The sequence below is a fragment of the Emydura macquarii genome, unplaced genomic scaffold, assembly GCF_026122565.2.
Source record: "Emydura macquarii macquarii isolate MOO-44397 ecotype Brisbane River unplaced genomic scaffold, CSIRO-AGI_Emac_v2 contig_2768, whole genome shotgun sequence".
NCBI lineage: Eukaryota > Metazoa > Chordata > Testudines > Chelidae > Emydura > Emydura macquarii.
The window spans coordinates 18,082,925-18,107,405 of record NW_027132905.1 but is presented as its reverse complement, the minus strand read 5'-3'; the positions used below and the strand labels follow the sequence as shown (position 1 = coordinate 18,107,405).

Sequence of the window (24,481 nt, the reverse complement as noted above, 5' to 3'; positions counted from 1 at the left end):
TATTCATCAGCAACTAAGCTATATGTCGGTTTTACTCAGAACATTGAATAGCTATAGGAGGCATAGTGAAATATGTCATAACATCTCAGTTTCTGAGTTCCTTATTTCTCTAGCTGTAACCAACTTAATCAAGGTTAACACTTAAGAAACAAAACTGTATTACATAACAATCCTAAGGAGAGATCTATCCAGTAGACAAACCTTTCTTGTGGTTAATAGGATAACTGGAAATTGAGTATTTTGTTTTCCCTGTCATTTCTTCCTGGTTCCACAGTTATTTAGCTGATACAGTAGTGTTTCCTTCTTGAAGTTCTGATGGATGATAAAAATCTGTATTGACTAATGGCACTTTGAGAATATTATATGCTGCATTCCAGTCTTCTCTGATTAGTTCTCCCTAAATCATCAGGTCATTTATGCTGTTTCCTGCAACATCTGCTGTTAGTAACAGTGCCTCTCTTGTCTGAATTACTGTCTCTCACCAGTCTTCATGAAGTCATATAAAACTGGAATGTCCTTGATTATAGAGATTAGGTTTATCCCGGAAGGCTAATCGAAGCACACTTTTTATTTTAACTAATCAGCTAAGTACTGATGATCTGGACATGACAGCGAGGAGGAGGAGGAGAACTATATTATCCCACTATATAGTGCTTTGCCTTCCTCCATAATAGAGGTGGTGATGTGATGCCTAGCTAGATAACTCTAAAATCAGATTTTTTATTTAAACTTAACTATGCACACACAATTCAGTAACTACCCTTTACATATTTATATATATATATATGACTCATTTGCCATATGTACCAAACAGTCTGCTTTTGCATATAACCTTAGGAAAATTCAAAGCAGTCCTATGTATTCTCTTGTTTGCTTCTGCTTTTATAGTTTTAATCATTTGTAATTTGTAGCTACAAGATGCCGTGTACTAAAGCATTTAAAAGTAGAGAATGCACCAATTGTCAATCGATTTGACTATGCCCAGTGCAAGAAATTAAACATGGATCAGGTACTAGATCAGATACTGAGGATGCCACCAGAGAGAAACCGGATCATTTACCTTCGTCCAATGCAGCAGGTACCCAGCCAGCTTTCATTTAACCAAGACAGACTTTGAAGCTGTGTACTTTTTCTTAAATCTATGCTAGCTTTATTATTTCTGCTTAATTCAAGAAAAATAAGTGTGAGGACTACAGGAAACTCATTCTAAGACAGTACCATCCTCAGCTTCTTTCCTTCTTAACACTTTCATTGAAGGATTTGAACTTCACTGCTGACTTTAAATAGTGTATTTGTTACTGTCAAATACTGTTTCCAAGGTTAAGTTCATCGCATTAGAAAACTATAAAGTCAACTAAAGTGAGGTGCTGAATTAATGCTGTACTAGGTAACTAGAGGTTACATAATATACTACAAAAACAATAATTACTATTTATATAGTTGCATAGTTGTTTTTGTTTATGACCAGAAGTATGACTTTCACTCTGCGGGTCTGAAATAGTTTGGTGACTGCTCTCTCAAGTTGAATACCTCTAATTAGCATTTATATACTGTTTACATCATCAAAGCAGACTTTATCTAATCAATCAGCCAATAGTGCAAGGTAATTAAAATAGTAATATTACCTGTATTTACATGTGGGAGAAACAGACACAGAAGTTAAGTGACTTGCCCAAGCTCACAGAGTGAATAAATAGCAAAGCTAAGACTGGAACTGAGAACTAGTTAATTGATTAGTTGACTTGACCATGCTGCTTGCTTAGCAGGAGCACTCTGAATGTCAAGTAATGGTCCCTCTTATCCATGGTGTTGGAGTAGTGGAAGATTGGTTGGTCTAGAAGCCCATTTTAAGAAAAAACCAGATCACTGTTTGCAATCCAGTTCTTGGTTGCAGTGAATTTCATGATAATTGTTTAAAAAAAAAAAAAAAAAAATACTCCAGGGCCACTTTCTGTAGGAATGAAGATGTCTTTGACCACTGTGTTAATTAAACTAGTAACATGCAGTTACAAAATCAGACAATTTTACTTATTTATTCCCTACAAATCCTGCAGTGTGGGGTAAGGTGCATTTGCAGAGGTGCATTGATAGAGCTGTGTTGTGAAAGTCCTTACACTGTGCTTCCCTCTGAAGTTGGGAGTATTGGTCAGACATATGCTGCTGACTCTAAAATCACTTCTCCTTTTCTCTTGGTTGTAAGTCCCTGTCTGACTTTTTCCACAGGTCGACACATTGACTCTAGAGCAAAAGATATTTAGCGGTCCTTACCCATACCACATTTGCATAATTCATGAGTTCAGTAATCCTCCTAACGTCCGCAACAAGGTGCGCATTCGCAGCTGGATGGACACAATAGCAAACATTAACCAGTGAGTACCCATCCCTCAATGGATGTGTGAAGAATGAGCCTATAGGCTAATATAGACTCAGTATATCTTATTGGCCAGACAAGCCCTAATGTGTAAATGATAGGATGAGGAGAATTCAAATGTTAATATATGTTTCCTGCACTAGGTTGTTTTCCATATGAAAAGTAGTAATGTATTGCATACACATCTTTAATGCTGCTGTAGTGTTTTGGACCTTTGCTATAGAATGCTGTAGTATTCTCTTGTAAGGGAGGCCTGGGGAATTGCTTAACTTATCTCTCTGATGGGTAAGTTCATTTAAAAAAAAAAAAAAAGAGAGAGAGAGGGAGAGACCCACAAACTGATTCTAGTAGAGAGAACTTTAGTTTTTGGGGGAAATAGAAATAATGTGCAGTTTTCAATTCCACTGCAATTCTACAAGATTTCCAGCAGCAGGAAATTATACTGTCCACCATTTCACCCTATTGTCCACTGAAGCAGCACCTGTATACCATTTCAGATCAGCTTTCCTTTCTTCTTACATTTCCTTGGCAAGATTAGAGAGAGAGAGAATTTATTTAGCTCTAACTATGAGGAACAGTCCCCTACAAACAGGGGACATCACAAACAGTTGTCTTATATGCAGCAGACATTGGTGTGATCTCTTGTCTAACCCCATGTCACATGTAGTTGCACTCAAGAGCCAAGGGATTGCTTACTACACCCAAGTGTGTATCCTACCTGTACGTTTCTATAGGTTCAACCCTATTAAATCAGAACTCGTGTTGTTTCACGGTTTTCAGTGTGATGTAAAGTGAGGTTAAAGTAATGCACATTGGAAAACAATCTCATCTAGACATATAAAATGATGGGGTCTAAATTAGCTGTTACCACTCAAGAAAGAGATCTTGGAGTCATTGTGGATAGTTCTCTGGAAACATCCACTCAATGTGCAGCGGCAGTCAACAAAGCTAACAGAATATTGGGAATCATTAGGAAAGGGTAGATAATAAGACAGAAAATATAGCATTGCTTCTTTATAAATCCATGGTACGCCCACATCTTGAATATTGAATGCAGATCTGATCACCCCATTTCAAAAAAGACATATTGGAGTTGGAAAAAATAAGGGCAATAAACATGATTAGGGTATGGAACAGCTTCCAGATGAAAGACTAATAAGACTGGGACTTTTCAGCTTGGAAAAAAGACTGCTAAGGGGGGATATGATAGAGACCTGTAAAATCATGACTGGTGTGGAGAAAGTAAATAAGGATGTGTTATTTACTCCTCATAACAAGAACTAGGGGTCACCAAATGAAATTAATAAACAGCAGGTTTAAAACGAACAAAAGGAAATATTTCTTCATACAATGCACAGTCAACCTGTGGAATTCTTTGCCAGAGGATGTTGTGAAGGCCAAGTTTATAACAGGGTTCAAAAAAGAACTAGATGAGTTCATGGAGGATATGTCCATCAATGGCTATTAGCCAGGGTAGGCAGAGATGCAAAACCATGCTCTGAAGTTCCCTGTCCTCTGTTTACTAGAAGCTGGGAATGGGTGACAGGGGATGGATTACTTGATGATTACCTGTTCTTTTCATTCCCTCTGAAGCACCTGGCATTGGCCACTGGCAGAAGACAGGATACTGGGCTAGATGGACCATTGGTCTGACCCAGTACAGTCGTTTTTTATGTTCCTGTCCCTTTTTCTAACATTTCCCATTACTGCCAACTGTATTTTCTTCCCTCCTATCTCCAGAGAGCTTATTAAATATGAATTCTTCCCTGAAGCCACAAGAACTGACGAAGACCTGAAGAAATACACCAAGTACCCGTGGGGGCGGGATATTTATACTCTAGAAGGTGAGTATTATGCAGGATTGCAGGCTAATCTGTTACAAAAGCAAATTATTTTGTTTTCTCATGATGCTGCAGAGGAGAGGGGAAAATAGCTGGGGGGGGGGGGGGAGGTAAATGTGCCTTCTGACTGAATATTGGAGATCACCTGCACACCATGAATTGAGACTGACCCTTGTCTTGCTGCCCTCAAGCATTGCAGTAGTTGATGTGGTATTAAAAACTTAGATGAGAAGTGTTTGAAATTAAGGTGTAGACATGGATGACTATCTCCGGAGATGACAAAGCCCTGGCTTGGACAGGTGTTGAATGGAGTATTCCAGGGCTGAGGAAGTTCTTTGCTTATACCAACATGTCTAATAATATTGGATTCTTCCTGATGAGAAGAGAAGCATTGGCACTACAACGACAACAGTATAATCTCACTAATATTTCCCCATATTTGTTTCTTTTAGGTATTGTGGATGGAGCCCCTTACTCTATGATTACAGATTTCCCCTGGCTGAGGTCCCTCCGAACAGCAGAGCCAAACAGCTATGCTAGATATGATTTTGAGGATGATGAGAGAAGTGAGTAATTGCTGCCTTAACATGCTGCTTGGACTCAGGCTGTGTCTTTTTAAAAATAATTTTCTAAAGGTTTCAAGAGGTAGGGGGTATAGAGCTGTTTCTGCATCTCTGAGACCTGGGAAACCCCTCCCCCCAGGAGCATTTTCTGGTTCTGCCCCTCTTGTTCCCCTCCCTGGACAGGTGTGAAGGAGACAAAATCTGGTCCTGGAAACAGGTTTATCGGTTATGAAAAGGAAGGCTAATCCAACCATAACAAAGACAGTTTAACAAAAGAGTGACTCACAGATGCATAATATTACATCATAATATGGACAGATAAGAAAAAAGTTTTTGTTGTATGGAATGCCTTTTAAGATATCTATAAAACTTGTGTAGTGTAGTGACTGGGCATTTTTTCACAGCCAGATAATCTGTGGTCTGTCTTCAGGAAGTTCCTGAGTTCTTTGGTGCCATCTCAAGGGCAAAACTGATTCACCTGTTGAATCTTAATAGTCTGAATCAGAGTAGATCAGTATTGTTTTTAATTGAACAATGAAGACATCTTTTAAGGTCTGGTTGTAAATCTACAAAACAATTCAAAGTTGAGGCTGTAACTTCGTCCTTAATTTCTCTCTGTCTAGACATTTGAAATTGTATGATCTTCCACCATAATCTACAATATCTAGACACATTAGGGTAAATTGTTAATACCTGGCTTTTATAGTGCTTTTCATCCGTAGAAAATAAAATGCTTTGCAGACAAGGTCAGCATTATTCCCATTTTATTTCTCCATCCCCTCCGAGAAACTGAGGCACTAGCAGGGGAAGTAACTTGGGCAGGTAGACCAGTGGCAGATTTGGAAATTGAACTCAGTTTCCTGAGTCCCAGTCCAATGCTCTAGCCATTAGGCTAGGGCAGAGTTTAACTGCAGTAGCATTTGTGATTGTTTTGAGATTGAACTTTTGTACAGGAACTCCTATTCAGTAGAAAAACAATTAGGAGGTTGAGGTTTTTTAACCAAAAAGAAAAACCTCTGACCCAATTTTTTCTTCTTATGCCTGACCAATGGCTAGACTTTCATGCTTAAAGGAACATTTTCTCTGTGCATGTTTTGCTTTCCAGGAAAAGTTCTGTACACTCACTTTTAGTTCTAAAACAAAGATTGCTCAATTTGTGACTTGCTTCATAAAAAAGCATTTAATTTATTTCATTCTCACTGTACTTTTCATAGCAACTATCTATGCTCCCCGGAGGAAAGGACAGCTATCTGCAGACATCTGCATGGAAACAATAGGCGAGGAGATCTCAGAACTGCGCCAGATGAAAAAAGGTGTTTTCCAGCGGGTGGTGGCTATCTTCATCCATTACTGCGATGTCAATGGCGAACCAGTAGAGGATGATTATATTTGATTGGATCCTACAGCTAACCTGTGGCCCTTCCTATCTTCCAATTGGCACTGCCAGCAATGAAAACCGATGGACCCATTCCTACTGCCTTAGTGCACTAAGGTATCTTGGAAATTGTGTACTTCGCAGTTGCCCTGACTCAGTTTGGTATAGAATATGTAGTAAATGTATAATGAAATATAAAAATTGTATACTAAGGTTTGTACATAGAGGAAACAAAAATATTCCTAAAGCTAAAACTTTATTTCATATGTTTATACAATTTAATTTAAATTCCATTTTAATGAAGTCAAACAATTGAGACAAGGCAAAAAATTTGAATTTCTTAGCCCCTACAATTCATAGTAATTTTTTTGTCACAAACATAGCCCCCACTTGCTGTGTTCAAAAGAGTCATTAGAGTCTCTCTCACTCTGTGCCTTTTTCTTCTTGAGCATCTAAGAGTCCAGTCTGAGTAAATCTGTTGAACACGGTCTGTGTCTTGCGTGCTTTTTTGGGAACTTGGGGAAGAACTAACAAAGGGGCTGCACAGAAGGGCAAAAGCTGAAAGGGAGCAGCCATGTCACTGATTACTCTTTTCCTTTTTTAAAAAATAAGAAAAAGCTTCTGAACCAAATTTCATGTGTTGAGTGAAATTCCAAAACATTTTCTCACATTATTTATTTCCTCTTTCAATAATGCATTTGTTGCCTCTTGGAATATGAAAATAAACCCTTATTAAACATTGGTTCCACTTGCTTTAAATATAAAGCTGCATCAGATGACATCTGACTGAAATCTGTAACATTCATGTAATTCTAGACGGCAAAGGGCGATGTAATTACTGCCAAATAGCTGCAGACACAAAGCACAGGGTTCAGTTGGCTTGAATTATGGAATCGGAAGCCCATTTTGAATCTCTTTGAACTATTCAGCCCTCTGTCTGTGTCATGCTTGCCCTTCAGCTGCACCTTTTTACAGATGCAGTAAGTGATGCTGTTGTGTGCTCCACTGAACAACCATGGAGACAGTCTCCTGGTTTTTACAGTAGAGACAGAATGCCTACAGCTTCCACTGTATCTACATGTTCCCTCTGTGGGTCCAGCAATAAGAGCCAGAATTTTGGTTGTGTGGTCACTGTACATGCACTCACTGAGGTAGGTCAGGGTAGGGCTTGAAATGCATCAGCCGTAACAGATAGAAATAGAGATGGTATCTGAAAATTTCTTCGGCATAAAGTGCCCCATATACTGATTTTGCATGCTGCAATGCAGCAAAAATATACTGCCTCTTCCAAACAGAAATTATTCTGAACTCTTTTGGCCTTCAAACAACCCCCCAAGTTCATTGTGAGAAGTAAACTCCTCACAGATCAGGACACAAACTCAAAGCGGCCCTGGACCCTGCCAGAACAACAGATGCAAACCCTGTTGCCACCCCCACTGTTACAATGATCAACACCCCTCACAACACACTTTTCCAAGATTCATGGGTCCTATACATGCCTATCATAACACGTGGTGTGCCTCATCCAGTTCACTAAATGCCCCAACAACAACTATGTGTGTGAAACCAGACCATCATTACGCTCTCAAATGAACTCTCATGGGAAAATGATAAAAGACAAACACCTTATCTGCAGGTGAACACTTTTCACAAAGCAATCACTCGGTCTGACCTATCAACCTTCATCCTCAAAAGAAATCTGCACAACACCTTCAAAGGAGAGTCTGGGAGCTTACACTCATAACTTTGCTAGAGACTAAAAATTGACTGGATAAGAGACACTTTTGGATTTATGGCTAATTACAACAATCTGTAACCTACTGACAGCCCACCCCCTAACTACTACCTCTTTTTCTCCCTCTGAGTGGAGCCGTGTTAAAGGCCTACCTCACCTTGAATGGGTTCTTGAAATATGTTAACTGCTTATGCTAGACAATCTGAGTGTCACTGCTAAAATACAAGATGGAACAGTTTCCCAGCCCTAAAGGAGAGTTCCATATAAGATTTTCTGATACAGTTATGCCAGTAAAAACCTGAGTGTAAATGTGGTTGTATTAGAATGAGGTGCTTTCTATCAGTATAGAAGATTTTGCTTCACTGACCTGAATTAAGCATTTTTATACACACACAACTGTGCCTACGTTAGGGGCATTTTGCCATTTTAAATAAGCTGTCAAGGTTGAAGGCGTAAAACTTTTCACTATAGACAAGGCCTAACACTTTACCCATCTCTGTGTTACCATGTATGCACAAATATTTGAGGGATCTCCCTACCCTTTGAAGTGAATATATCCACAGGTCTCCAGTTCAAGTGGAAGCAACAAAAGATTCTGGTCAATTAATGTTCTCTGGAATTAGACGTAAAGACTGCATCCCTGTGCTAGTCCAACAATGAATAGTGAACTGTCAGTATATTTTACACCTTATCTGCATCTCTAGTCTGAACTCAATAAGTTATTGCTAAATCATAAACTCGGTGTCTGTATTCCGTTAAGTATGTTTAACCAAACATCCTACAGTGAGGTTGAAGCTAAGGTCAGGCAAAACAAAATGATTTAGTATAAACCTTACTAGATGGATTACCAGAATGTTGGGTCATTGGCGCACACAGGTCAAATTTGCTAAGGGGCAAAGCCAACATTTAAAAGAATAATTTTTACTCCAGTACATTAATATTGGAGACTCATTCTAGACTTCCATATACCATCTACTATTTGCTGTCAGTTACATCTTGGCCACCAGAGGAATTATTTGGATAGATGTATATACTAATTTATTTCATTTTTCTTCCCCTTTGCAAACTCTTAAGGAAAGCTTTACAATACTGCAACAGGTAGGCTATACCCATTACACATGGATCAATGGAGGTGGAGAGGTGTTCAAAGGGCTTGCTCATGCTCACAGCAACTCAATCCCACAGTATAAAATAGAACCCAGGAGTATTAGTACCTTCGTGTTCCAACTACGGGATATGAAATATTTAAAAATAATAAATATAATTGCTAGTTCTGAGGTTCAGTATCCGAAACTGAGCAAAGGGATATTCAGACTGATGAAAAGGATATTTTCCTACTTGACACTGGAGCCTCACTGCTTTTGTTATTTAAGACTGCTAGAGAATATAGAGTAGAAAACAATGGATCAGTGTTCCTGTAAAATGCATGAATATAAAATTAGTGAGGTTTTTTACATCTCTACATTTTATGAGAGCAAACCACACTGCACAAACTTGCCAGAAGCTATGAAATAGCTAATTCACCATTAGATTTCCAAATCAACAATGCAACTAGATGAATGGGAGAAATTTGCCTCGCTCAAATCTGTTGACTCCAATGGATTACATCTATGATGAATTAACCCATTACTACTGCATCAGTTCACCATCAGAAGGTTTTCTTGTTAATGGCCTTTGCTGCTTACTTGGAGCCCTAGAGTATGAGGGGTAAGGTTTGCATTTGAAAAGGTTTCATTGACACCAGATCAAGTACATTGAGAATGAATGTATAGTAGTATTGGGCAATTTCACCACAAGCTCTCTCTTCATTTGCACAGTCTGACTGAGACAAGGAATTGTACAGTAAGACAGTCTGCAAAACATACAGAAGGGAAGTCTGGTGTTAAGATGGAAGTTGAACCATTTCCTTTATAAATGTGGTATTCAATCCTATATTTTTAGGGCTTTCAAGATGACTTTGCCTAAATCTTTAGTTTACCAGGTGCTTTTTCCCCACCTCAGGATTTCAGCAAAACTTGTCTTCCCATTTGTATGTTAGCACTCAGTGGCATCACATTGAACATTTTTGGAGACTGATTTCTCTCTGTTCCATCTCTCTGTTTCATTCTCATCCCTGCCTAATCAGCTTTAAAAAAAAATCTGATATTTCTACTAAAACTTGTCATAATTGTATCAGACTAGGAGAGGGTGCTTCTACATTCCAGACACAGAAGCATTGCAGGTGAAATCTCCAGGAGATGCTTTGTAAAGTGAAATTTTAGGCTCCTCCTTATTCAGCCTCTTGTGTATCAACTGCCTCTGGCTGATTGTTAACCAATAACACCAAAATCTATGATCTTGTGTTGCAAAGTGGACCCCACCTTCAGGCTTTCGATGCCAAAATACAACCACCAAACTTACCACTTGCAAGCTGCTTTACGTACCTAGACTAATCAGAGACTGAATGGTTAGTGTATGCAATGTACAATGCAATATAGTTGTAGCCATGTTGCTCCCAGAATATTAGAAAGCCAAGGTGGGTGAGATAGTATCTTTTGTTGGACCAACTTCTGTTGTTCAAAAGCTTGTTTCTCTTAACGACACAGGACTGGAGAAGAGCTCCTCTATCATCTCACCCACCTTCTCTCTCTGGTTAGTGTAATGTCCAAATCAGACACTAGATGGAGCTACTCAATAAAGCTCAGTGGTCTATCTATAGATTCTATAGACAACTTTAAAACACTCTTCTGCAAAGATATTCCAACCTGCCTGTTAAGCTCTTTATTCTTTTACATACTTTTATTAAAATCAACCCCACTGACCTCCTATGAAAAAAGGAGCAGTTCCTGCAGAAGCTACCTTTTTTTCATCCCACCATCTCCTCTCCTCTCCTCCCCTCCCTGGAAGAATAAAAGTTCATTACACATATTCATGAGAGATCAGGAAAGAGCTGTTTCTAGCTGTGCCATTGTGCAGGGTTACTGCTAGTGCAAGTTGCACCTTCTGCTTCTGTGAAATGAATAAACTGGGCCAAATCTGTACCCTGTGCAAACCTAGTGTTCACTTCAGGCCAGTCATCCGAGTCTAACTCAGAGCAGAATTTGGCTCCCCTATATTATTTTCTTTGTCTTCCCACCCTATCCCCACAACCTTTCCCAAACTTCCATCCAGTTGGTTGGAAATGCAGGCTTACTCTGCATCAGATAATGTATCCACATCTCTCCACTGAAGTTGATGGTGCTATACTGATTCACTCCAGTTGAGGATCTGGCCTTAAGCCTGGATGACAGGGCTCTTTGTTCTGACTCTTCACATTTTAAAATTTTGGTGCCTAAAGATAGTTATTTAAATAAACAGCCTGATTTTTAGAGGGGCTGAGCACCCCCAGCTCCCATTGACTTCACCAGCGATGAGGAGTTCTAGTCTGATTCCTAACCTTAGTTGCACTTCCCCTGGGGTTACAGGCTTCTTTTCCATTGTAAATTATTACAGTCCCTTGGGACTGGCATTTTCCCTTCTCTTGGAGAGCACTCTATTTTACATTCTCTCCTTCTGGGCCTCTAGGCATCTGTACTCGGTTTGCCTTGTCGGATCAAAAATAAGGGGTACAGAGGTGGTGGGGGTAGGAATGTGTCTTACCCCTCAGTTCTTCAGCAAACAACTAAGCCCAAGTGATATTTTTCTCAGTAAGTAAAAGACCCTTCCCTTTGCACCATGGATTCCAGTAGGAGTCCCTCCCCCTCAGAGTCCTTGGCACAAGCAGCAGCCTGTGCAGATAACAGTGGCTAATGACCCTGCCTTGTTCATCTTTCCTGGAGACAGAGCAATCTCCTGTTAGGGCTTCACATTTACCTTGTTTGCTTGCTGCAGCTCTGGAATGAGCTTTGAAATTCATTTACAGCCCACATCACAAACTGTGATTACTCTGGTGTGCACTAAAAAAAAACCAAACAAACAAAGAAACAAGCTGCTTGCTGGAGTTTGAAGGCAGGTTGGCAAATATTAAACCTCATAGGTAAAAGAAAATGTAAAAGGAAATGTTAAATGTGATTCCATTGCATGGTCCCTTTACCCCTGATTTGCTACATATATGGGAGGTGTCAGGGCTATTAAACAGAGCAAAGATGGTGTAGAGGTCAGAACACCAGCCTAGGATTTGGGACCGTCCGCTGCAAGTCTTTGCTCTGCCACAGACTTCCTGTTTGACCTTGAGCAAGTCCCTTAGGCGCAGATTCACAAAGTTCTTTAGGCTGCTACCTTCCACTGATTTCAATCGACTTCAGGATCCTAAAATATCTTTGTGGATCCAGGCCTTACCCTTTCTGTGCCTCAGTTCCCCATCCGTAAAAATGGGGTCAGTATCACTGCCCTCCCTCAGAGGGGCATTGTGAGGATCAATACAATAAAGACTATGAGGTGCTCAGATACGACAGTAATGGGAGCCATACGAGAACCTAAGAGAGCTGGAAGGGAACTTGTCATGTAGGCTATAGGAACAGATGAGCACAGATAGAGCACTGAGCGGTAGCAAGAGAGTGTATATCTGATTGCTGGCTCCAGGGATAGAATCATCAGCTTCACATGGGAGGAAGATGGACTAAAGAACAACATGAAAATGCATTTGGAGTGTGGGGAGCAGGGGAACTTGGAGGGTGCTTCCATCCCAGGGAGACCATGAAATGTTTGGGGGCGTGTCTGGGTCGTGTTTAGTTCTAACTTCTCAGGAAGCCTCATCTTGGTGCCAGACTCACCTCCTTGTCCACAATCTCTACACTGTCCGCTGTGTCTGCCGTGCAGGGGCCACAATCAGTAGCAGACTTCACTGAGGCCTGGTCAAACACACTGCGTGTGGGGGTATGCCTGAGAGCACAGTTAACCGTGTTAAAACTCGCACCAGGGCCGTAGAGAGCAGCTCCCAAAGGGCCCTGCTGAGCCACACAGTTGAGGTGAATGTCTCAGCTGCCAGGTGTTGTTTGCAGAACTAAATCACCAGCCCCATGTGTGCAGGGAGGAAATCGTATTTCCTGTTGTCCCCAGAACATTGCCCAAGCTGGAAACCGTTCCTTTGGCAGGGCAGAGATGTGGAGCAGTTTAGTACCATGCCCAAACCCAGCCACCTTTTCTGGAAATGGGAGGATTTCCTTTGAGGGACTATGTAATCCTTATTAGTTTCTCTTCATAGAGCCGGTTTATCTAGAGTGGGTGTTTTCATAGGTAGTCACCCTTCCAGAGAAGCCTGTGGGTAATGCTGATATCCGCTGCCCTTTAGCAGAAAGCCTCAAGGCACTGAGTTTAGAAGGCAATGTCTCAAAAACCTTGATTCTTCTGTTACTGGAACTCTCAGCATATGCTTCCTTGTGCTACAGCCCTTCATTTAAAAAAAGACAAACGAAAGCAATTCCCAGCCTGTGGGGAAAGGCCCACGAAGAGGAACAGCTGCTGAAGAATCAGAGTGTTTGGAAATAAACCTTTCCCCTAGCTTAAAATTAAATGATTTCCAGTAAGGAGTTTGTTTGAAGCAGGCATGCTGTTAGTAGCTTCCAAGGTGAGCCATTTGCAAAAGGTTAAGTCCTTCCTCCCACAGCATACACACAAAGAAACCAGGAGGTGGAGGAGATGTTAGTTTCTTCCTTTACCCTCTTGGGTAAAATTAAAATCCAATCTTTTAAAATATTAGCTACAAGGACAAACTAAACACTGAACACCAGGGCTTTAAAAGGGAAGAGTAAGGAGGAAAGGCTTTGTTGCAATCAAATAATTATTTTTACCTGTGCTCAGTAGACAATCTGTGAAATGTGTGGCCACAAGATGTCCCTGCCTGGATTAGAGGTCTGCAGGAAGTCAGAGAATAATGTTGAGGTTCTTCAGAGCCAGCTATGGCCCACCTATCTTGGTAGATGCTAGGTTTATACTATGCAACCTGTGGAGCACTTCAGAATGTCTTTACTCTGACCCTATCTGAAGGGACTTGAAGCCATGCTGAGCAGCTGAAGGTTTTATCAAGAGCTGAGAATAAAAAAATAAAAAGGGGGAGGGATTTCCATTCACATAGGTTGTGTGATCCTATTGCAATTTACATTGTAACAGGGTGGCTTTCTAAGGGCTAGCTACCATTCAATTATCAGAACCAGCTGGGAAAGGGTCAGGTGATCAGGATAGGGCTGGAAAAGTGCAGTTGAGAGAAGCTGCAAGTGGGAGAAGGGGCTTCTGTAGCAGATCCCGAAGCAGAGGGGTGTGTCCTTTTAGCATGGATGGAGGCAAGGGGAAAAGGCTCTAGGAGCTGTAGCCTGGAAAGGGTAGAGAAGCTGCTTTTTGTTTGCTATTTTGCCTAAGTTTTATGCTGAAGACAAACTGTGCCCTGAAATAGTCTCTGGGCATGGCAGTGATTCCTTCCTGAGCAAGGGAAACAGGCCAGCAGGCTATAAAACCTGATAGCACAATTCCCCCTGGTTTCCATAAGTGAAAGAGCCCTCTCCTCTCCCAGGCCTGGGAGGGAGGGGGTCTAAATCAACCCAGTTGAGCAACAGAAGTAAATTTTGGTTTGCAACTTCTTAGTTCCTGGTGAACTGTCATTGCAACGTGTGTCTATGGTGGAAATGATAATGCAGCTTATAGCCCAAACTGAACTGCACCACTGTGCATGAGTGATTTTTACTTCCCTAGGCAACACTTCTGAACCAGTCTCTGTAGCCCTGGAAAAGTGGAAGTGAGAAACACAGCAACAGGGGGTGAAAAGTGACCAAAAGTGCAGGTTCAATGTTAAATCAGGACCTAGATTCCACTTGCCACCTGAGAAATACAGAGCCTTGCAGGCCACATAGGTCAGGAGGATTGGTCATTCAGATACAGAAATCAGTAGTTAGAATGCTGCCTGTTCCACTGGTGGGCAAAAGTCTGACAGCTGGATGTGATCTGGTGGTTTCAGATAGAACAATTCATGGAGGGCAGGTGCCCATATCCCAAAACTTCTACCACAACTGGCTTTTGTTGGGGGTTTTCACAGTCAGCTGTGGTCAGATTGAGGGGTGTTGGATGGAGTTTGCACAGGAGAAGCTTGCATCACTTCTGCCTGTGTTGTACTTGTATGCAGGGTTATATCAAAATCAACTTCAGGCTCCTGGGCTGTTTTCTGGCCTCTCTCACTGCCCCTAAATTAATTTTAAAACAAAGGAGTGCATCATCTCTGTCCAAGAGGCTGAGAGACCAGCACCCTCTCCACTAACTTTCACAGCACATTGCCTCAGTGTGACTGGTGTAGGATGTTCTCAGTTCTGTATGCCAAAGGGGTAATGAAACAGAAAACTCGTTGTGTTCTTTGTTGGTTACTGCTTCTGCCAGATGTGCTCAGATGGCCACAGCTTGAATACCTGTGTACAGATGATTCTGTTACATGACTCAGACCACTAGCTGGGACCAGGGGAGGTGGTAAGAGATGACTCAGCTCTTTCAAAGAAAACATTTCTGGAGGGTGACACTAGAACCTACTGTGGAAATTCATATGGAAGAAACACATTTGTTTATTAGATATCACAGGCTGTTAGTGTTAATCCACTTGGTGGAATGTCTATCAGTCCTGAACTGATTATACTTACTCAGTTTTTGCCAACTATGCGTGGTCTGTGATGACATCTTTGAACCCCAGCTGGTTTCTGTCTTAATAAATATATGCGGACATATCGTCAATCTTATCTGGGAATTGGGTTGGGATATTAGGGGTATGTCTTTGCTCATGGTAGCTCTGTTGATGCTGCCGGATTGATTCTTTGGGATTGATGGAGCAGCAGTGGAGACCTGCTCAGTCAATCCAGAAGTTGACTCAATAAATCCACCCCCGCAAAAAAGATTAATGCTGCGTCAAGAAGAGGGCATTTCCTGTTGGCGCAGTGTAGTGTCTAGTTAGTTGCCTAGCTGATCCTGAGCGTTTCAAGAGTACAATCTACCTGGCAAGTGTCCTTCACTGAGGCAGCCACTTTCGTACAAGCAAAGTTCATAGTAAGGGTATTGACTCACATCACTCAGAATCAAGTTGACTTCGATAATGGCTTTAGTAGCTCCCATGAGTCCTTGACACACGTGATTGTACTGCACCTTGCACTGTGGGGTCCTAGTCTCTGACTAGGGCTCCTAGGACTTACAGGAATACAAATAAATAACTACATAAACAACAATAACAATACAAGCTTACTAACAGCCTGGGAGCTCTGGTGGCCAATAGATATTCTACATCCGCTGCCATCTTTCCCATAGCTGGCAAAGTAGAAACATGGCTAAAGGTTAGGGTCCACAGTTAGATGAAGGCAACATGGTGAGGAGATTAGGGTATGGAGAAAGGGCTCTGCCCTGTGCACTGTCTGTTCTCATCTTTCTATTTGAAGTACTGAGAAGTTGCTCATATATTTATTGGTGGGGTGGGTGTAATTTTAGGCTTTCCAAAGCGAAACCATAGGGAATAATACATAATCCCATTTGGGGATATATGGCTCTATGGAAACACACACAAGCATATATGCATGCACACAATGTTATATCAGTTATTAATATCATATTTCAGTTATTTTTAGGTGTTGGTGCATTTTAGTGCTCAAAAAAGGTTAGATGTTGAAAGTGTGGACTGGAGCTAGGCATCATATGGATGAAGAGCTGGATAAGTGTTCCCTGGACAGCTCTGCCAATAGACTTCATTCCCAGTATTTGTCACTACATACAGTTCCAGTCCTCCCTTCACAGCTGAGCCAATGCACTTCAACCCAGAGGGCATATAGGAGCATGGAACGTTGCTTTCATGTAAGTCCTACATAAATTTCGTAGCCAAAGAGTGGTGGATTTCTTTCTTTCTTTCTTTTTCTGTTTAGACAGACCCCATATTCTGCAACTTTAACATACAACAACGTTTGGGCTGTCAGATTGCTTGAAAAAGATTCTATAATTTATTGTAAGCTATATTTCTGATGCACCCTCCAAGGTACCCCTCTCCTCCCTTTTCATTCATTGCTCCACTCCAGGATTAAGAGTTGAGAACGTATCTTCAACCCTGAGATAATAGTGAGGGAGGAAGTAGGTTGGACATAAATCCAAATAAAAGTTCATCTCTATGTATGGTGTTTATTAGATAGACCATCTAGTACACTTGGCCTGCAGCCACATATCTGTATATCTCAATAAGCAATGCAACCTCTGACTGTCTGAAGCGCTGGCATTTACAGAGCTCGTGTCATCCAGTTATTGCCTCATGGCCCTTCTGACAGTCTTGATCATTCATTAATTAAAATGTCTGGCCTCTCCTCTGCACTCTGCCTCAGAGCTTCTATTTTGCAGGCACCAACTTCTTATTTGTGGTGTAATCATTTATTATGCTTCTGCATTTCACCTAGAAAAAAGCAACACATCGCAATGGTGACTGAATCTGGGGTGGCGGTTAGTTTTCTAGCAGATAGCAAATCATCTTCTGGTGAGATGAAAATTTCCCATACAGTACATGGCATGTGATGCTGCTGCTGAACATACAATATAGATCAAGAACTTTATACTATCTGAAACCCACCTAAAGGAAGCTGTCCAGGCAGGTGAGAGTTAGACTAGGTCTCCAATCTATCCCTGAAAGTAATTGTCTAATTTGTTTACCACCCTCTTTTATCATCACCAAACTTTCTGAAGTGCTCTCAGTGAGACTTTGGATTTGCATATCTAGGCAGGTGCCCCACTAACAGACTTCATGTAAAATTGCAAAGTACTTCCTCCAGGACCTAGAAAAGTCTGCAAAATCAGACAACAGAGCAATCTTCTGAAGATGGGTTAGCAGTAAGTTGAGCAGCCAACTTTCTATTATCTCTGGCCAAAGGATGGATATATATTAGGATCTAACAGTCAGAGTTATAGTGAGGATCAAAGGTTACACTTCAGGGACTTTTTGCATGCCCAAGAATGCAAAATGATCCAGGAAAATAAATTTTTCAATGCAATGGTTTGATGGTTAGTGCTGAAGTGCATGGATGAGGAGGTAAAGAAGTTGGTCATTGACTAGAATGCAAGAATGCATTCTTAGCTTTAGAATGAGCACAACAGAAAACAAAGTTCAGTAAGAGACTCTGAGAATTGATACGAGCCCTATAGATCAGTCTCACAAAATTAGATCTGCCCACTCACCCCAGGGAAATAAGTGCTTGATGGGAAGGTGGGTAAAATATCATTATTTTTAAAATTATCACCATGACACTCTTATTACATAGCAAGAGAATCATGGTATTAGCTAGAGCAAGACGGGACGTGTTCACAACACAGGAGTGGGATTCATTGGGAGATGAAAAAGTGGGTTTTGGAGAGAGGTCTGATTGAAAGGGCAAAGAGTGAGAGGTCTTGAAACTTCTGGAGGGATAGCAGGGTTGTGAAGGATAAGGAAACTTTAAGGATCTTGTTATGTGCATGGGCTCCCCAGTGTTTTCGAAGCTGAGGTCCAATTCTCCTGATTTGTACAGTCACAGCACTGCAAAGCAGGTGTAAAAGCATACCATCTTGCTTTGGTGGCTTTCTACACTAACTTTGCACTGGTGTAAATGATGACACAGGATGCCAGGCATGGGAAAATCAGGCCCAAGACTGATTCACTAGACTGCAAATTCAGAAACAACTTCAGCACTGTGGGCCAGACGCTCAGCTCCGTTGTCTTCACTGGGGCTCTGTTGAGTTACACAAGCTGAAAATATGACGATCTGACCCTCTTTAAAAAACTGGAACTTTCCAACCAGCTATAATTGGTTTCCCACCTCTGTCAATAATGTCCATGCGATGTATCCGGTCTGATTTTTCTAACGTTTGAATGTTGATTTCCTTCCATAACTGTGGTGCTAAAGTGCTGCCCTTGTGTTTCCAAGTGATTGTTATACTCTCTGAGCAGTCCAAATCACTTGAAATTCATGTCTTACTGCCTCCTCCCCTACCAAGGTATGGTATAATTGTTCAGGACTGCAGAGCTTTCCCACCAAATGTGATAGCAGTAACCAGAAAGGCACTGCCTCACATGTCACATCACCAAGAGGTGCTATAACCTCTTGGGAATGCTTGTCCAATTGGGTCTTCCCATGTAAATGTAAACAATGCAAAAAAATTCGAATGAACTAGAGTAATATACATAGAGGAATTTTATTTTTTTCAATGGTTGATGGATCACATACTATTCAGCACCATACTTCTGCTATGCCACATCAGATGAAGACCAGGTCACCTCGCCTGTGCTCCAAAGTGTCATGGAAATCATTACCCAGAATGGTCCATGGAATTATGAATTCACAAACCAGTGAACTCATCAATGAGCAGCTAACTGAAACTTCAGAGAAGGAAAAAAACAAGAACTGGTTCCAATCAAGAGACCCTGTATTCTTCAGAGACGCACTAGATTGCTTTGGTGTTTGAAAATACGATTTATTTCAAACAGAGAAGCATTACTGAAACTATTGAGTTATAAAATAATAGCTGCCAGGTGGCTAGTGATAGGTTACATGAAACCTCTTGCATTTTGGTACCAACCAGTCATTAGCCAGAAGTGACACAGAACATGGGCATTTGTGTTTCCTAAATGTAGTAAGAGGTTTTTAGAACAGGAGTACTTTTTGCTTCAGAGCTGCTAATTATTTTGGCTTGTGAGTCAAGTGTCCCAGTTAAAACCTCCTTGAACATTTCCCAGGAATAAGACAGTGTTTGGGATTTTATTTTAAATTAAGATGAGATATACTGTTAAAGCACATTAGAATACGTTAGGAAAAAATAACACTCCAAGAGCAAGAGAGGGAAAAAGGAAACACCATTGCACGTGTCACCATGCTACTGGTCTCATCTTGCATGCAGAAATCTTCCACTAATCTTTTTCAGTGCCTTTTTATGGAGAACAAGAAAAGGGTTTACTAGATTTTTTTGTTTGGTTGGGGTTTTTGTTTTTTTTTTTTTGCTTTTGTTTGTTTGAAAGAAGTTTGTTTGCCACTTAGGATGAATGCAAGGACCCAACATTACTTGGTCTACAGTCTTAGAACTCAATCCCACCAAACACTGTTCACATGAATAGTTCCACTGAGAATTAAATCACAGGAGCAAACTTGCTTGGGGACGGTCTTTTCAAAAGCATTCAGAAATGGCCTAACCCTTCTCCAGCTGAAGTCAATGGGAGTTGTACCACTGACTTCAAGGGGAGCAGAGTTACGCCAATGTTGGGCACTTTTGAAAAGCCACCCCTACACAAGCACGTGATTACGGAATTGGGCCTTTGTGATGAACCAATATTTATTTTAAATTGTGTCTCTCACTCTCTCTCTTAAAGCACCAGTGCCTGCAGTAAAATATGAAGCATCAAAGCCAACAGTTCTGTGCCTGCTGCTAACCTCTTTGGGTTTTCTAAATTAAAATTATTTGGCTCCACCATTTCATCTAATTAGGACTATTCCTGGCCAGTGCTTTAATGATTTTTACAGGAAAAGGATGAGAAACGTTAGCATGGAGTTTGTCCAAGTGGAAAGAACATTTCAAGGAAGTCAAGGATAGTCAGACACCATGGTTGGAAATCTGCTTGCTGTTATCATGCACAAAATCTTCTTACTCAGCAATATTTTTTCTTTGTTCAAAGCAGGTTGTTTTTACAGTAGATACCTGTCACATAGCAACAGAACATTAATAAAATAATAATAATAATATTTATATGTATATTTATATATGATAAGCTCCCATGTTTAGAAGCTCTCAATGGAAAAAACACATTCTTTTTTAAAAATAATAATAAATAATGTCAACTTTTTTCTTTACATTAAAAAAAATCTGTACATGATTACACAATGTAACAAAATACATTTCTGTTTTCCAGGCTAAGGCCATCATCTTTGGGTTAGATCTTCATCTAAGGAGGTTACACGCCCATGGTCTCGAACCTGTGTATTTCCACTGCATGAAAATCAGACTCCCAGGGTTCCTAGATCTACAGCACTGCCTGTCATTTACATGCAAAGGAGGAAGCTGCCTACAAAGATCATAGTAACATCTACATGCATCTACATGCAGGAAGCAGCTAGGAAATGAGATTTTTGTAAAAGGACAGGTGCATAGGGCAACATTTAAAGTTCTGAAGCTTGTTGCTTAAGTCTCACAGCTGGAAGGCGAAAAATAAAGAAAATAAAGAAAAAGCAAAACACCCACATCTTCCAACTGTAGCCAGAAAAGCTCTTTAGATGACATATATTTATCAACATGGCACTTAGTGAGCTATTACAGATTGATATTCCCTAAGGACTGTGACCCTTGACCGACCTTTCTTTTTACAGGTGGAATGCCCAAAATTTGCCTAAATAAGGACAACTGCATCTAATAGGCAGAAAATGGGGCAGACTGCTACTACTTTCTTCTGGCTAAGATAGAGCAGCACTTGCTGGGACTTGCAGTCTCAGTGGGTCATGTCTCCATATCAAAGATGATAAGTCTCGATGGGCTGCATTTTAGATCTTCATGGGCTACTTTTGCTCATTGGTTCTTTTACCAGAGATCTTGGTCAGGATCCTCACTGGAAAGCATCTACAGGGAAAGACTGTTTCCATTTGACACTGCACTGGATCAGGGGAATTGTTAGCTCTGGCCGACAGATCTCACCATTAAAGACAACTGAGAAGGAAAAGAATTCCTCTTCAGAAAGAAAACATAAGCGCTACCTCTCCCCTGCTAGCCCCATGTTAGGTGTGGGCATGACCTTGAGCAGACAAAGGAGGCATTTACTGCAGTTCAGCATCACTTCAAGTCAAAATGTAAAATCTTTAAAGACTACAATATTGTTGTCACAAAACAAAGAGGCGGCATGCAGCCAAAAATGGCAGCTGGAGACAAACCATAAATCTGTGTGTGGGTATGTGTGCGCAAGGGCTTGTGTGTGTGTTCTTTGTATACAGTGATGGAAGTTTGCACACCTCTGTAAAGCACTGACATTAAGGCCCTGCTGCATTAATGAAGTCCAGACATCCTGCAGCAACAGAGAGGTCTCCTCAATCGTTCTGCACGTAGCATCCCCTCCTCAGCCTCCTCAGTCACCACACTCATGCTATTAGCCATTCCTATCAAATCAGCACAGGAGGCACCATGGAAATGCAGACCAATGAGTTTGCATTAGAGTTCTGCTGTCCAAAAATCATCCGGTAATGTGGGGTGCTGTTCCTCTTCCAAGATCTACGTTAGAAACAGGACTCTTGGGATTCTGGGTCATTGTGGATGGGAAGCTTCTCGTGTTCCTGATGATTCCCATTATGTAAAACTGTGTACCTGGGAGGAGAAAAAAACAAAACAAATAGGAGTCACTAGAGCAAATTAAAAGGGACAGGCTAAGCTTTTACTTTTCTCAGGAGAGTGAGAGACCCAGGCACGTGTGACTTCAAAGTGCTTCCAATATCCTGTTTCCCTGCTCCACCTGTCAGGTAAAATGTTAATCCAAACTTTGTTCATGATGGGAGAAGAAATCTGTGACCATAATGTCAACTTCAATGCTTGGAAAGTAGGAACCTGGCGGTTCATGTAGAACTGATCTATGACTAGTTCCCATAAAAAAACAAGCTAGTGAATTAGGAGACCCTGGATTCTGGTGGATGTTGGTGACTGAGCTGTCAACACAGAAGTGAATTTCTTTGAAGCAAATATTAAAGAATCACTTTGCTTTCGCTTGGAATGTATGTGCCCTTTAGAGTGGCACTGAGACCTACTCTGAATCACATGCACCATACACTAAAAACAATTGATTGCTAGTAATCTCAGTTCTTTTAGTACAACGGTCCTTGATTGTCCAATCAAATCATTGCCATCCAGGATTACAACCCCCTGGAGACTGCTGAAATACACGTACTTCCCACACTGGAAAATGAGAGCACTCTGAGGGTTCAACCCTACTTCTCACTTGCAAATTATTGATTTCCTGCAGACTTTGGGCCCTAGCCAAAAGTGATGTGAATAAAGGATGGGTAAGAATCGTCCACCTCTGCTTCTTATCCCACTACTGGACAGCCTAATGCTGCCCTTATCAAAATAGCTTTCTCTACAGTGAGTGGCATTCCTGGCTTAGGTTGGTGGAGACACGTAACTCTGTTTTCTGTCTCTCCTAATACAAAGGAATTTGGAGTGCAATGCTTAGTGAAAAGGGGCAGATGTGAGATGAGCGTAAGGCTCCCCTGCAACTGGTGCCAAAGTGGCTTATGCAAATCCTTGCAACACTTCAGATCTAATAATCAGTCTTCTTTGCAAGAAGCCAGAGTCCACCAAAATGAAATTGCTGCACAGAATTAGAAAGGGAAAACTGGTGTTCACTGAAGCAATTAATTACAGTGCCGCCTCAAGTGCCACTCTGAGGCCAGATGTTCGAAGCAGCTCAACACCCCATGTGGAGCCAATAAACTGAGGCTCATGCAAAAATCCGACCTCTCATCTGGGTGCCTGAATGGCAGCTGAGCTCTTTTGGAAATCTGTCCCCAACTGGAGGGTTTTATCAAAATCTGGCTCTTAGTGGGCCTGATTCTAGGGTTTGCTACAGCTCCTTTGTGCTGTTTTGGACGCATTCAAGGGCTGTGAAGCCAGCTGAACTCATTACCCCGGATGTCCACTGGTGTAGGGGGAGCCCAGAGGTGGCATAGAGCTAGCCCAGTGGCTCTACAACATCCTCCCTTGCACCCCACAGCAGGGTGTGGCCTGAGGCGGGGGCGTGGCTGGAGCAAGTCAGTGACAGGCAGCCAGCTGTAGTTTAGAGCAGTTCGGTGGCTCCTCTAACTAACACTGGGGGCCAACCAGTCCCTTACTGGGCTCAAAATTGGGAAGCTAAACAAGGAGCAGAAAGCCACCTCTATCCCCAGCTTTGAGCCTCGAACAACTGCAGCTCAGAGAATCAGAGCCAGTGTCTATGTTATGGCCTTTCTCTCCAAGGGCTTTGGGCAGTGAGCTGTGTTAGGGCTTGTCTACACCAACCCTTAAATCACAGCAAGCAGACGGTATAAATCTACCCCACCATGCACTATGTACCAGTGTGGACCCTGCGGCCACGACCTATTTCTATAATATGCTTTGATCTACCTCACTCTGAAAAAGCTTGTGCAGCGTAGAGTCACAACCCAGCTTGTTGCAAACTAGAGGTTTGTCTTCATGTACAGTGGCATTGATGCAGCTGGGTTGCTGTAGCACATTAGTGAAGGCTCTGCTATGCCAATGGCAGAGCTTCTCCCATCAGCCTAGCTAGGGAACCTTCTCCATCAACACAGTGCTGCCTACACAGGGGATTAGGTCGGTATAACTACACTGCTCAGGGTGGATGTTTTTCACATCCACCCCTGACCTGGCCTAAGTGGCTGTGTACACAAGCCTGTATTCCCCTTCATCTGAAACTTCTACAACAATTATCCAGCCCTAATGTACATTTTTAAAAAGAGTATGATCAGTTCTACTGCTTTTAGCATGTGTGAAGAGGGCAGGCAAATAGCTTTAGACCCAGGATTTGTTCTTATAACACTCTAGCAACAGAATGTCTAGAATTGCACACTCCTCTGTGTGGAGCAGGGCCTTTGGATGCATGTACTGAGTGTCTATCTGCTAGTACCTATGTGTTAGAAAAGAGTCTAAATTAAAAGC

General features: G+C 41.5%; 2 protein-coding genes across 4 annotated transcripts in view; one reads left to right on the top strand and one right to left on the bottom strand.

The window, feature by feature from the left end:
- FBXO38 (F-box protein 38) overlaps nucleotides 1-6,893 on the top strand; it is a 35,945-nt gene extending 29,052 nt beyond the window's left edge. For all 3 annotated transcript variants that reach the window (XM_067566576.1, XM_067566574.1, XM_067566575.1), the window contains exons 18-22: nucleotides 912-1,078; nucleotides 2,224-2,369; nucleotides 4,112-4,215; nucleotides 4,665-4,778; nucleotides 5,990-6,893. In XM_067566576.1, coding sequence (XP_067422677.1) covers nucleotides 912-1,078; nucleotides 2,224-2,369; nucleotides 4,112-4,215; nucleotides 4,665-4,778; nucleotides 5,990-6,168 — 710 coding nt within the window. In that variant the 3' untranslated portion in view covers nucleotides 6,169-6,893. The remainder of the gene's footprint in view (nucleotides 1-911; nucleotides 1,079-2,223; nucleotides 2,370-4,111; nucleotides 4,216-4,664; nucleotides 4,779-5,989) is intronic.
- A 15,160-nt stretch (nucleotides 6,894-22,053) lies between these two features.
- Nucleotides 22,054-24,481, bottom strand: part of HTR4 (5-hydroxytryptamine receptor 4) — a 203,494-nt gene continuing 201,066 nt past the window's right edge. Inside the window, exon 7 of the mRNA XM_067566509.1 lies at nucleotides 22,054-22,141. Coding sequence (XP_067422610.1) covers nucleotides 22,054-22,141 — 88 coding nt within the window. The remainder of the gene's footprint in view (nucleotides 22,142-24,481) is intronic.